Source organism: Furipterus horrens, unplaced genomic scaffold, assembly GCF_987537825.1.
Source record: "Furipterus horrens unplaced genomic scaffold, mFurHor1.1.pri manual_scaffold_11, whole genome shotgun sequence".
NCBI classification, from domain to species: domain Eukaryota; kingdom Metazoa; phylum Chordata; class Mammalia; order Chiroptera; family Furipteridae; genus Furipterus; species Furipterus horrens.
The window spans coordinates 5,156,030-5,171,227 of record NW_028327181.1 but is presented as its reverse complement, the minus strand read 5'-3'; the positions used below and the strand labels follow the sequence as shown (position 1 = coordinate 5,171,227).

The window sequence follows — 15,198 nt, the reverse complement described above, 5'->3', positions numbered from 1 at the left end:
TTTTCCTTAAATAACTTTTCTCTTTTTTTTTTTTTTAAGTAAAAGAATATTAATTTTGTAATGACATTTTGTCTTTTGTTTGGTCGAGTAGTTACTGAGGGCAAGTGTTTTATATGAGGAATCATTTAATATTCATAAGGACCAGAATAGATCCTCCAGAGCTGACTTATAAAACCTGAAGGTATGATGCCTTTATAAATGATTTTAGGCCATGACCTTCAAACTTCAGAATTCTAAAAAAGTGGCAGCATAGCGGTCAGTTCTTAGTGTTCATAAGGGACCATTGAAATGGATAATGCTAAGTAGTCTAATGGAGTTTTGAAAGCATAATGTGCGTTAGATGCTGCTAAATCAATAAACAGAACAGTCACTTAAGTGTGTGTATTGCATAACATTTGGTTAATTATAACTCACACAGTTTCAGAATATTTGTCTTCAAGTGGAATGTTAAAAATATAACTGAAGTATTTATAAAAATAGAATCATCAGAAAAATGCCAAAGTATATAGTTTTTTTCAGCTACACTCAATATTTGGAGTTAGGTACAGATTCTACCGTACACATTATTTTATGAACCATGAAATACCGTATTTCAGAAGCATTGTGTTTGAGATAATAAAAATAAATAGCTGGGTTTTAATGTTAAGTTCTTTGATTTTTAAAAAATTTTTACTTACTGTTTTTTTTTTTTATGGTCTTCAATTGTTGAGTTGACTAAAACCCTGTATTGAAATTTTTAATAGTTGCTTCATATAATATAAGTAGATGGTCAGTCTACCACAAATAACAATGTATGTGGAACACATGAATTTTATTTTATTAAGATAGAGGGGAAGGGAAGGAGACAGGGAGAGAAACATCAATGTGTGGTTGCCTCTCCCATGCTCCCAACTGGGGACCTGGCCCACAACCCAGGGATGTGCCCTGACTGGGAATTGAACCGGCAACCCTTTGGTTCTCAGGCCAGCACTCAATCCACTGAGCCACACCAGCCAGGGTAGAACACATGAATAATTATATCAAAGAGTTGTTAGGTGAAAATCACAAAAATTAATGTTGGGAAGCTTTTTAAAAAATGCAACAAAATTTCTTATTTGCTTAGATGTTCATAACTGAGAAGGTGATAACATCTAAAACTGATTTATTTTCTTTTTACAACATTCACATATATCTTAGTTTTTGGTCATTGATCGTCATAGTGGAAGCCGGTTGCTGATTTCTTTTGGGAGGGCAGGGGAGTTCCGTTAAAAAAAAGAGAAAAGGGCAATCTTGTTTCCTTGGATACAACATAGTTTCACAGTATATCATCGTCCTGGAAAAGTGATCGTTTTTAAGGAATTTGATTTATCAACTGCCAAGTAAAAATAACCAAAAGAGTAATTTGTGTTTGATGAATCTCTACAAAAGGTAGTAAAATAGTTTTGTACGACTTTATGGTGAAGAACATTTAATCATGATCTATATTAAAAACTAAGTAAAAATGACCCTTGTTTTAATTTTTAACAACGTGACTTGCAATAGAGCTGTACCCAATGATACCTACAGGGTTTACACCTCCCTGGAAGTGCGTGTTCTTTTATTGAGGTAACAGTTCTTAAGGGCAAAATTTGAGTTAAAGAAGTATTTTACAGGTTTGTGAGAGAAATTAAGTGAACCATGATGTTTTATCTTTTAAGTGTATTTTATTGATGATGCTCTTACAGTTGTCCCAATTTTTCCCCAATTGCCCCCCCGCCCACCTGGTACACACGTTCCCTCCAGCAGTTCTCCCCCTTAATTCCTGTCCATAGATTGTGTATATAAGCTCTTTGGCTTTTCTATTATTATTAACATCCCTTTATTTTGTTCCTACCAATTATGCTTCTTAGTCCCTGCACCATTTCCCCTACTCTCCCGTCTCCCCCTCTAAATTATCTCATGTGTATAGTTCTGTTCCTTTCTGGTTGTTTGCTTAGTTTTTGTTTTTTAGATTCATTTGTTGATAGTTGTGAATTTGTTGCCCTTTTAATGCTCATAGTTTTGCTCTTCTTTTTCTTAAGTAAGTCCCTTTAACATTTTCTGTAATAATGGCTTGGTGGTGATGAACTCCTTTAGCTTTACCGTGTCTGGGAAGCACTTTATCTGCCCTTCCATTCTAAATGATAGTTTTGCCGGGTAGAGTAATCTAGGTTGTAGGTCCTTGTTTTTCATGATTTTGAATACTTCCAGTCGCTTCCTGCCTGCAAAGTTTCTTTTGAGAAATCAGCTCATAGTCTTATGGGAACTCCTTTGTAGGTTACTCTCTGCTTTTCTCTTGCTGCTTTTAAGATTCTCTCTTTATCTTTAACCTTTGGTATTTTAATTATGATGCATCTTGGTGTGGTCCTCTTTGGGTCTAGCTTGTTTGGGACTCTGTGCTTCCTGGACTTGTATGTCTGTTTCCTTTGCGAAATTAGGAAATGATTTTTCATTATTTTTTCAAGTAAGTTTTCAATTTCTTGCTCTTCCTCTTCTTCTGGCATCCCTATGATTTGGATGTCGGCATGTTTGGAGATGTCCCAGAGGTTCCTAAGCCCATCCTTGTTTTTTTTTGAATTCCTGTTTCTTCTTTTCTGGTTGAATATTTATCTCTTCCTTATGTTCCAAATTGTTGGATTGAATCCCAGCTTCCTCCCTTCTCTGTTGATTTCCTGTGGATTATTCTTTATTTCACTTAGTGTAACCTTCATTTCTCCCTTTATTTCTTTGCCATACTGAAGGACGTTTCTGAATATTCTTATCACCAGTGTTTTGAACTCTACATCTGATAGGTTGGCTCTCTCCATTTCACTTAGTTCTTTTTCTGGAGTTCTGTTCTATTCTTTGATTTGGGCCATATTTCTTTGTCTCCTTAGCAGCCTCTCTGTGTTTGTTTCTGTGTATTAGGTATAGCTACTTTTACTCCCTGTTTTAGTAGTGCAGGCTGTGTAGAAAAGGTACCTATAAATTATGTGGCGCAGGCCTTAGGTAATTGCCAGAGTGGGGCAACCCACTTCACTGCTTTGTGGCTGTGTGGTGAGGGATCAGAGAGGGGACAGTGTCGTTGCCTGTCTTCTGGCTATTCGCCCAGTGCTTGTCCCATTGCCAGTCACTTCACCACCTTCCTGTGTGAAACTGGTGCCCTTCCAGCTGCTGCCCCAGCGGTGAATCCCATATTGGGGGGGGCGGGGTTTGCATACATTCTAAGACCATGCTGGCCTTTTAAAATGTCAGTGGCAATGACTTAACAGAATATTCTTTGCTTTTATTTCAAACCCTGACTTCCTGGTCTACTGAGAACCAGATACCTCTGGCGCCTGATCATCTTTTTTATGTGCTTGCTCCTAGAGTGTCTCCCTTTATTTATTGGTTACAACAGTATGTTCATTTTAACCTGGTCAGATTTCCATACATAAGCTCTTTGCATCTAAATTTAGTTTGGGGGACTTCTGGCCAAGATGGAGGCGTTGATAGACATGCTTCACTTCCTCACACAACCATAAGAAGGATCACAACTGCTCTCAAAAGTCAATCAGAACTGCCAGAAAATTTTAACTGTATGGAAGTCTAACAACCAAGAATTTAAAGAAGAAATATTCATCCAGATAGGCTGGAAGGGCAGTGACAGGGAGCGAGGGCAGAGAAGACACAGTGTGGCAGGCTGGAAGGGCAGTGACAGGGAGCGAGGGCAGAGAAGACACAGTGTGGCAGCAGCAAGGAGGTAGTGACAAGGCAGCAGCAGCGGCTGGCAGAACAGGTGGTCCTACATTCACGTGTGGCAGATGAAACCCGAGAGGGACTCCTGTGCAGCGATCCCAGCCCCAGGCCAGACTGTGCAGCCCAGGGATCCAGTGCCAGGAAAATAAAGCCTCATAGCTTCTGGCTGTGAAAACCAGTGGGGGTCGGGGTGATGGAATAAACTGTCTGCCTCTCAGGGGAGTCCATTTAGAGGGCCCCTATGGTCCTAAAACATACACAAACCCACCCACTCTGGGAACCAGCACCAGGGCAACAGCTAGAGGGGTGCCAGTCACATACAGGAAGCAGGTGAAATGACTGGAAAATGGACGAGTGCCAAGCAAGAGGCTTTGTTCCCTCTCTGACCCCTTCCCCACATACAGAACCACAAAGTGGTGAAACGGGTCATGCCACACTGACAAATACCTAAGGCTTCACCTCCTACAGTGTAACAGGTGCACTAAGATAGGGAGTCAAAGCAGCTCTACCTAATACACAGAAACAAACACAGGGAGGCTGCCAAACTGAGGAGACAAAGAAATAAGGCCCAAATGAAAGAACAGATCAAAACTCCAGGAAAAGAACTAATTGAAACAGAGATAGCCAACCTATCAGATGCAGAATTCAAAACTCTGGTGATAAGGATGCTCAGAGAACTCATTAAGTGTGTCAAGGGCATAAAGGAAGAAATGAAGTCTACACTAACTGAAATTTAAAAAAGAATCCATAGGGAACCAATACTTAAGGGGAGGAAGCCAGGATTCAAATCAATGAACTGGAACATAAGGAAGAAATAAACAGCCAACTATACAAAATGAAGAAAGAAGAATTAAAAAAAAAACGAGAATAGGCTTAGGAACCTCTGGGACATCTCCAAATGCACTAGCATCTGAATCACAGGGCTGCCAGAAGGAGAAAAGGAGCAAGAAATTGAAAACTTACTTGAAAAAATAATGAAAGAAAACATCTAATTTAGCAAAGGAAATAAAGTTCAGGAAGCACAGAGAGTCCCAAACAATTTGGACCCAAAGAGGACCACACCAGGACACATCATAATTAAAATACCAAAGATTAAAGATAGAGAATCTTAAAAGCAGCAAGAGAAAAGCAGAGAGTAACCTACAAAGGAGCTCCCATAAAACTATCAGCTGATTTCTCAAAAGAAACTTTCCAGGCAAGAAGGGACTGGCAAGAAGTATTCAAGGTGATGAAAAGCAAGGACCTACAACCAAGATTACTCTATCCAGCAAAGCTATCATTTAGAATGGAAAGGCAGATGAAGTGCTTCCCAGACACAGTAAAGCTAAAGGAGTTCATCACCACCATGCCATTATTATATGAAATGTCAAAGGAACTTATTTAAGAAAAAGATCAACACTGAACATTAAAATGACAATAATCTCACAACTATCAACAACTGAATCAAAAAAATAAAAACTAAGCAAACAACTAGAACAGGGGCAGAATAAAAGATATGAAGACCGTATGGAGGGTTATCAGTGGGGATGGGGAAGGGGAAAGTGGGGTGAAAGGTATAGGGATTAAGAAGCACAACTGGTAGGCACAAAAATAGGAGCGTGTTAAGAAAATTAAAGAAATGGAGAAGCCAAAGAACTTACATGCACAACCCATGAACGTGATCTAAGGTGGGTGGGATTTTTGGAGGGAAAAGGGGTACCAGGTTGAGGGAGCAAAGGGAAAAAAATTGGGACAACTGTTAAGAGCATAATCAATGACATATACTTAAAAATAAATTTAGTTTGATTCTTTTTCTTGATAGCTGGTTTCTTTCTTAGTTGGTTAAGGATTTAATGGTTTTAGTCCCCATGCTGCTGAAAATCTAGAGGGGCTTTCTTATACTTGTAAGTTTTGGCAAGAAAATAGTGGTGATTCCTCTATCAACATGAACTGAATAAAGTTATACCCTGTCACCAATTGAAATAATGACTAACAGTAGTAAGAATGGAGTGATCTTCAAAATCAGAGCAATAAACAATTACTTATTAGTAGGTGTATTCGATTCTGAAGATAAAATTCACCTGGTAATAGCAGTTATAGACTTACATTTTAACTCAACAGCATTTAACATAGATTTATACTTCCATTTTCTAAAATAAATTACTAGAATTTCTAACTTCCGCACTTAACCATTTTCATGATTTGCATTCTTTCAATTAGGTCTGATCTCATGTTTACTATGACTATTAGCAGAAATGCCAGGAAAAAAAATCTCCATCAGCAAATACCTGACTTTACATTGCATGTTTTCATATTTGGTTGCAATTAAAAATAATTCTTGATGTGAACCGTTTTTTGAGACCTTTGGATATATTTGTTTCTGTAGACGAAAGCAATGGTACAGGCAGTCCGTAACAACTTTTCCTCTGTTGCTTCTCTTGTTAGATTTTAACATTTGAGACCAAGAACCCGATGGAATTAGCAGAACGTTTGCGCTCCGTGTGTGGGAATCAGAGCAACGCCTACGCCCGCCTGCTGGAATACCGCCTGAATGCCTTGCGAGGACTCTGGAATGCCCAGCGCCAGCTGGCCTTGGAGGAACAGCACGAAAGGGAAAGTTCTGGGGATGAAGAAACGCTGGCCCTGCTCAAACGCCAGGGCTTGTTGCAGCAGCCCGAGCAAGCTCCTTTCACGTCACGGATGGGGCTTCTGCTGGTCTTCCCCCTTATTCAGTCCCAGAGTAGAACAGACCCCTCTCTCTGTAACATTACTGCTGAGGTGCTATTGAACTGCCTTCGCGACTGTCAGCCTTTGAGCTTGACCAAGGAGCCTGCTGACTGTCTCAATGGAATTGAAACTCTGCTGTGCTCTTGGCTAGAGGAGACTTCTGACACAGGCCGACACATCCCACATAAGCAAAAAGAAAATGCTGCTGCTGCCCTGGTGGCTCTGGCATGTGCCAGGTAAGGAAAATCGGATGTTCCTCCTGGTGACCTTGTGACGCGCTGCTGCCGCCTGGGCTGGGTGAGAGAGTAGGGGGGCCAGCGTATCTGATGGGAGCCTTAACGCTCAGACGTCCTCTTTGTATTCAGTATGGAACGTCACAGCCTCGACAGTGCATGAGATGCTTTCCCAACAAAACCTGGCACCAGCAGCCTGAGCTGGAGCCCGAGTTCAAGTCTGCTTTCTGCCATACCATGATAACAGCTTAAACAGCTTGCCATGGAGACTCAGCCCTCGCCGTTATCTCCCCGCCCCTTAGATGACTAGTGTTTTACCTAGGTAGTTCGTGGAGGAGGGCCTATCTGTGTTTCTTCTGGAAGGACAGTTAAAAAGTTGTAGAGCTTTTAACTTTTTTCATGAGTGTCTGTAAAGAGTATATCAGTGACTGCGTGGGTTATTATTCACCTGGACTCAGTCACACAGACTTGGTCACAAATTAAAATTTTGGGCCCTGATGCTTGCCTCCAAAAATATAATTGGAAGATCTCGCTGTATATATCAAGATTTAAATGCACTGTCCTTTGTGTATAAGTCGATGTTATTAATCCACTGTCAATGGGAAATGTGATATAGAGATGATGCATTGTAGAATAGTATGCCTGAAACCTATAACGTTTTATTAGCAAAGGTCACCAATAAATTCAATTAAAAAATGGGAAATGTGCTTGGAGTTACATTCCTAGGAGAGAATTGCTACATTCTCCTGCCCAGTAACCTGTATGATTACTGGCACACATTTATGAGAAAAAAGGTTCACTCCCTTTGCTTTCCTCTAAGCTAGTTGTCTAGAGACCAGTTAGGACCATGGCCCATGGTCTGACAGACTAGTGTCATTGTCTCTCCCTCTCCCTTCAGAATGTTTTCTTTCTTTGGGTTCTGCTGCTGCTGCTGCTGCTGTTTTTTTTTTTTTTTTTTAAGCAAAGAGTATGTGGGAAAATTCTTCTTGGAAAATTATGAAGTTCTTAACTATAAGACTTCTTCCCTGTGTTTATGGTTTCAAAGTTGATCTTCAAATAATTGAATCTCAAGCTATTTTTAAGGCAAAATGGCACTAGTCTTGGTTATCAGTTTCTTTTCCCAGAGCAAACTGTCATAGCCTAGTCTCAGGTCTCTGCAGACTGTAGCTGATTGTGGAAATCCAGACGTGAGCTTTGATTCTGGAAACATTATTGGGTGGTACTGAAATAAGTTTCCTATAAAGGCTTTTGATTGGATGAACTTATTTTTTTGCATAAGCAGAAGACAGGTTCAAGCCCTAAATAGATTTGTTATTAATGAAAAGAATACCCATTTTGAGAAAATTTACTTTCAGATAGGACTGTCTTTAGATAGATTTAGGATTTTTGGAGTAATCATCAGCTCTTTAACTTCAAACATTTTAAGTATTATACATGGGATCATAGCTCACTTTTTAATTATGTGTCCAAATTCAATCTGAACCAAAGGTAGTTATTGAAATTGTTTGGTGTATTTGAGAGTTCAAATTCCATTCAGCAGAAAAGTTGAAATGAATGTTTTTATTTTCTTCTTGGGTGTTTTCTTTTTTAGATGATTCCTATATTCTTTTGTTAATTATTATCACCTTGTTCTGGACATTGTTTACCTCAGAAGTCACATGCTTTTCAGCGTTAGATCAACTCCTGTTATTAGGCACATATTATTGAATTTTTGAGATGGATGCTCTCAAAGACAAACAACTTTTCCAAAAAATAATTTTGAAGATGTTCATTCATTCAACTAACATTTACCGAGCATTTCTGATGTGCCGGGAACCTCACTAGATCTTAGGAATATAGAAACTCACGGTCTCTAACCTTCCAGTCAAACAGACTCAGGAAGATTCGTTTCTCAGTACCTGTCACTCACTTTATGGTGTGCAAGGTGCTCTTCCAAGCAGTAGGGACACAGCAGGGAGCAAGGTAGGTAGTCCCTGACGTTGCAGAGTTTACCTGCGAGTGAGCGGCAACAAGTGGATGAATAAAGTAATCTCAGGAAGGGGCAGTCGCTGTAAGAAGACAGACCAGGATATTTGGATAGAGAATGACTACGTGGAGGGGGGGGGACAGCATTAGCTAGTGATACCAGGGAAGGCCTTGCTGAGAAGGTGACATCGGACTGAGGCCTGCGTGATGAGAAAGAGCGAGCCTTGCGTGACAGAGTTCCAGGCAAGAGCAGCAGCAGGTGGCACGATTGTGATGCCGCTCCTGTGCTCGGGGTGGCGGAGGGTCAGCGCAGCGAGCAGGGCAGTGGGCTGCAGTGGGAGGGGGGAGGACGGGAGGGGAGGCCGGCCCGGCCCACGTCTCACAGAGGCGTAGGAGCCATGGAAGGAGTTTAAATTTTACTCTTAAAACCTGGTCGAGTCTGGGAAGTAAATATACTAGACCTTATAGTTGGCTTAGTGGTTTTAACGTTCTAGTGTGCTTTCCCCGCCCCCCTTTTTTTGGTTTTTAATGATTTTATTTATTTATTCAGAGAGAGGGCATGGGAGGGAGAAGGAGAGGGAGAGAAACATCAACATGAGAGAGAAACATTGGTTGATTGCCTTTTGTAGGCGCCCCAACTGACGACCAGGTCCGCAATCCAGGCCTGTGCCCTGACTGGGAATCGAGCTGGTGACCTTTCACTTGGCAGTACGACACCCAACCAGCTGAGCCACACCAGTCAGGGCCTCCTTTAATTTTTTTTAACCGTACCCCAGAGAGGTATCCCTCCCCGTCGAAGCAGCAAAAATCCATAGGAATTAGGCAACAGGATTGAGATGGTGGCGCTGGTGTGTCCTGACTCCCGACTTGTGCTTTTATACTCATTCTGCTGCCGCCCTGTCTTATACTGTTCTTTGGTTTTGGTTCTTTGAACACCAGAGATAGTGAGAGGGGCAATTAAGAGGACTATAGTTCTACTCAGTCCAGCATTAGGTATTTGTTTCTTTTGGGGTTTAGGCATTTGATACCTAGCAATTAAAGCCTTGGCAAAGAGAATAAGGCAGCAATTCGAAGTCACCCATCTGATACAGGCGATCATTTAGATCAGGAAATGTTCTTGTGGTGATTTATACTTGGGCTCTGGCCAGGTAAGTCTTGTGCATCTTAAAAACACTTTCTTTTAGATTCTTCTGCCTCTGGCTTGGGAACCAAAAGGAAATCAGGTAGTGGTGACCTCCGAAAGTATTATCATCACCTATTTTGCAGCAGGGATAGCAGAAGGAACAGTTCTCAGTACAAAGTATTAATGATTTGAATGTATTCCTTTTTTGATGTGATGCGGTTCAGTGAAATGTTATGTAAAATGGATGAACTTAACAAAGACATTAAATTAATAATGGAAATACCATTAGGCTTTAAATATAATCTCCTCCTATGAAATAGCTCTGCTAGACTAGAGGATGACTTGATGAAAATAGTATCCAAGAATAATAGTCATATGTTCTTTGTACATGAGCTTTATGTTTTGAACTTTTGTGTTAGGGGAAATTACTTACCTTTACGAATGCAAGGACTTCATTATTGACCATTTAGATAGTGCCACTCACACAGTAAGCCAGTGATAGATAATAGGTGAGAGTCAAGTGTGTTTTGTTCGGCACCTCTTCTGATCGGCATAAGCAGGTAGATGCATTTGGGAACTTTCCCATGTGGGTAATGAAATTAACATTAACAATCTTCCTACTTAACTTTTCAATTTTAATGATTTTGTGTTCCTTCCTTTTGTTTTTAGGGGATCATTGAAAACTTTTGTCCACACAGCCCATCTGTTACAGAAACAGACTGATCTAGGGTCCTTGCCTGTAGCTGATGTCCTGTATAGGTAAGTTGTCGCTTTGGATTCTTACCCTCCTTCTATGCGAAGGAGATTGTGTCTAAGGTCTCTTTTAATAAGTAGATTGCTAAGCTCTTATTAATTATCAATTCATATTTTTTGAATTATAGTTTATATTTCATATTCATTTGTATTAGTTTCAGGTGTACAGCATAGTGGTTAAAAAATTATATACTTTATAGTTATATCCCCCGGTATTTCCAGTACCCCACCTGCCACCATATTTACTTAGTACAGCATTTTTGACTATATTTCCTATATGCTGTACTTGACCTCCTCATGCGTATTCTGTCACTGCCAGTCTGTATTTCTCAATCCCCTCACCTTTTCACCTACTCCTCTAGCACCCCCCCCACCCCACCCCGGGCAACCATCAGTCTGTTCTCTGTATCTATGCGTCTGTGCGTCTGTTTCTGGTTTGTTTCTATAGTTCATTAAATTCCACATATAATTGAAGTGATTCATATTTTAAAATAAGTATATTATATTTATCTTAAGTATCTTGTTTTTCCTTTTTTGAAAGTGTTCCTAGAATGTGTGTGTGTGTGTGGGGGGGGTACTTGTAAAAATGTAATAGCTTCTGTTCTGGCTGGTGTGGCTCACTGGATTGAGTGCCAGTCTGCAAATTGAAGGGTTGCTGGTTTGATTCTGGTCAGGGCACACGCCTGGGTTGCGGACTGGGCCCCCTGGTTGGGGGTGTACAAGAGGCAACCAATTGATGTTTCTCTTGCACATCGATGTTTCTCTCCCTCCCTTCTCCTCTCTCTAAAAATAAATAAAATCTTTTTTAAAAATGGAATAGCTTGTAATGAATTCTTGCTTAGATTTTGAAACGACATTATGTTAAGGTGTAAAGAAGAAAGATAAAATTATTCATAATCTCATTAACCAAAGATAACGCCCTCCTAATACTTTGGTGTAAGGGTTTCCCAATTCATACATTTCTCTCTGTCTCTCATGTGTATATAAAATATATACATTTCACATAGATGTAATTTTATCATAACATTTCTATATCACTATGTTGTAAATTTTAAATTTAAAAATATATTGTGAATATCATTTCAGATGTATAATATCTGTGTAAAACTGTTTTAGTTTTCTGCTCTTTGATATGGTTAGGTAGACTGTTATTTTTTTGCCAAAATGGATAGTCTTGGTGTCTTTGTGACTCTCCATTTCACCCTTTCAGGCTATTGCTTTTAGAGGGGGGACCTGGATCACCCTCCTGTTTGCTTGGTGGCAAACACATAGTATCATGGGGATATGAAGACATGTTGCCTGCACCAGATAGCAACACTGGCTCCAGTTCTGAAAATAAAGGTAATTTAAGGGTTAGGGTCCTGTAATTGAAATTAAGATGTGAAAGAATGGTTTTAGATCCTTGTGGAAAATGATTTAGATATAACTCTGTGTTCCTTTCAATTAAAGAGCTCACAGTTCCTATACAGTGTGTTCATTGTCTGCTTTATCAGTCCAAGTATAAAAGCTGATACTCAGTGAGGTAAGAAAGTGGATAGGTTTTACTATCTCCAGGAAAAGGTATCATCCATACACTTCTGCCAAAGAAGCATGGATTACATAAATTGGTTCCTGGGTGTTTGAGTTTGGGCATGGGAGCTCTAAGTTGAATTTTTATGTCCGTGAATAGAGTATTAGGTAGTTCTTTCTGGCTGAAACTGTTTCTTCTAGTAATTCTTTTTGTGTGTTGATGAACCTTCTCATCCTAAATGCAAAAAAAAAAAAAAAAGCAGTTCAGGGGAACATGAATTGTTAAGTATTTTTTTAAACAAAGTGGGCTGGATTAAGATGTTTTTACAGCTTCACAAGAATTACATATCAATTCTGCAACCTCAGCGAAGATGGCATTTACTGTCTTCACTGACCTACACCTAACTGACCTGCCAGATGAATTTGGCCTGTCTGTCCACTTGGTAGACAGGCAGGCCAGGCCCTGGCACCCCCATGCTGCTCCCCTGTGGGGCTGTAGGCCTGCCAAGAGTCCACTTGCTCCCAAACCTGTTTGTGTTTGTAACTGGTACTTGTTATGATTACATCATCAAATATTACCTAACTGATGAAATAGGAGGTAAGGAAACTCCAGGAAATTGTTCCCATAAAAACATATAATGTTTTAGAAAGACTCAACAAACAAATCTCTAAGAAATTAGTGTTAAAAATGATTACCCACTTTAACTGATTGTTTTTTGAGGAACCAATAGGTACAAATTACTCTTGTCTCAGATTAATATACTGAATTTTTAAGATAACAGCACACTCAGCACTAATTTGAATGCTGTGACATTGGACTTCCCTAAGACGACACGTAGTAGACAGGCTCCATTTAAACATAGTGAGAGGGATGATGAAGAAAATAAACACCAGGAGCATATTTATAAGTTCTTTAAGGCAAACCCTTTATGTTAGTAAACCATTTGCTATCATATAGAGATATACTGTTTATTTTAGGGGAAAATATAGCTAAGGGGAAACATAGTTGCTGTGTGCTCTAGAAATTAAAATTAAGATCTCTGGATGGAAGATCCACAGAAGCAGATTTTGGTTCAGTATATAACATTAGTATGTCACCATACTGTCCTTGTCATTTACGGTGTGCTGGCTTTGAACCAGAATGACGTGTGGGTGTTTACTTGCATTATCTCATTTAGCCACCCAGTAACTCTTGAGGGGCACATATTATTCTCATCTTACAGATGAAGAAACTGAAAGTCAAAGAGGCTCAAGGTCAACTAATAAGTGTCCAAAGCCCTTAAAAGCTCACGCTTTTTTTACTACAAAATCACTAGTCAAAGTATCATATTCTTAGTCATTTCAAATCAGAGTTAGGAATGTGTAAATCGGACTCAATACTTTTGCAATTCAAACACACACACACACACACACACACACACACACACACACGCACATCTGTCAGGCAGAACCAGGCTGTCCTGATAATTGACTATCTGACCGCTTCCCCTGAGCTTGGTCCCCGACCCCACATGCATTTTGGATGTTTGCTGGGGCCGGGCGGTTCGAGCGTCTTCCCTGGGAGTCACACTGAAGCCCTTAGAAGTGAGAAATTAGCTTTCATTATGCCTCCTAATGTTCTTTTCATTAGAAAAAAGCATGTTTACTAATTTCATTAGAAAAGCATTTATATAAATTACCTCTGAAAAATGATTTCAGATGCTGACTTGGGACGCTGTCTCACGGCAGACGGTCTTTACCTGTATACTACTAACTCAGTTGGAAGAGGAGTGAGCAAATTGGGGTCTGGATTACATGGTACTCTCAGGTGAGTTGCATGGAATGTGCTTAGTGATTTGACTGGAGCATGTCCTCCTTATGTAGACCTCCATGAAGAAGACATGCGGGGGTGCATGCTGACTCTCCGTATACTGCCTAGTAATCGGTCTGAACGAATCCATCTGATTCTGGTTTTGTCTTACTGCTACCCACCACTCTCATTCTGTTAGTGCGTCTCAGCTTCGTTCCTACGCTGAAGAGCCTGGTAGCTCTAAGATCATCGTTTGAACCAGAAATTCCTCCACGATGAGGACGTCTATTAGTTTCTCTTCCATGTTGATAAATGGACTTTTTCTAGTTCAGTCTCTTCATACATGGATTTGACATTGGGTTAGCACTAATCTTCAGTTGGGGCATAAGATCTATGAATTGCTGCCAAAAGAAACCACAGTTTGAGATCCTTTTATATATCTAATTAGACCTTTTCCCCAACTTCCATCCTCTTCATTCATTGTTGCGGAAAAGGAATATTTGCAAAGTTAATGTAATATATTCACTTCCCTCAGACTGTTTGCATGCATAGTCATTTTCTAACGTTGGGAGGAAAACGTTTGTCTGCTGCAGCTCGTTGCGGGGTCTCGGACCCAGCCTGTGCACCTTTCTTTCCCACAGAGGGTTTGTCTACTGCCGGAACGAGGAGCTGGAGCCAGGATGGGTGGCTTTTGGCGGCGGCGCTCTTCTCCACCGGCCTGTGTCTTTCGATAATAAACCTCACTCCCTTTTCCAGGCCCTTGACCAGAATACTCTTCAGGTAAACGGAAAACCAAGGCATTGTCTTTCTGTTTTGGAGACAATAAGAGAAGTTCCTCACTTCATTGGAAGTAATAGTAATGCAGTCGATACACCTTCCCGCCAGGGTGGCCTCCTTTGAGTTGTCCGTGTCTGGGCATTCTGGGTTTTCTGTCTAATTGTCGTAGAGTTTTCCTGCAGGATTTGAGTGAATTGCTCCCTAAGAGGTGGTAAGGCGAACGACAAATTTTTTTTAGAGACTCAGAGATGGTATAAATACTAGCTTCTTCTTTTCTTTTTTTAAACCAGATCTATTTTGGGAAGACGTTATTTCCCTATTCAGTTTGTTCTAAACAGCCTTTCTGTGGAAACGGGAACTTTGAAGTGAGTTTAGATAAAAATCATTGTTTGTATGAATCAGGAGCTCATCTTTAGTGTTCCCATAGCCCCTGTCAGCACGTTCGCTAGGTCCTCCCGAAACCGCCTGCTCTCGTGTCTAACCCCTCCCCTAGGCTGGGCACACCTTTTGGTCTGGAGCCCGCCGTCCTCATCTTTGTGTCCCTAGAATGTAGTGCAGAGCCTGTGTTTGACTGATGATGGCAGTCACAAGCACTCTGTCTCTCCCTGTGCCCGGTCCTGGTCTGGGCA

At 40.5% G+C, this 15,198-nt stretch overlaps 1 protein-coding gene across 2 annotated transcripts in view; it reads left to right on the top strand.

The window, feature by feature from the left end:
• The window catches only part of HECTD4 (HECT domain E3 ubiquitin protein ligase 4), a 146,793-nt gene that overhangs the window by 28,207 nt on the left and 103,388 nt on the right, over positions 1–15,198 (top strand). For both annotated transcript variants that reach the window (XM_090292081.1, XM_090292080.1), the window contains exons 2-6: positions 6,139–6,656; positions 10,411–10,500; positions 11,705–11,835; positions 13,702–13,810; positions 14,434–14,572. In XM_090292081.1, the coding sequence (XP_090148207.1) occupies positions 6,139–6,656; positions 10,411–10,500; positions 11,705–11,835; positions 13,702–13,810; positions 14,434–14,572 (987 nt within the window). The remainder of the gene's footprint in view (positions 1–6,138; positions 6,657–10,410; positions 10,501–11,704; positions 11,836–13,701; positions 13,811–14,433; positions 14,573–15,198) is intronic.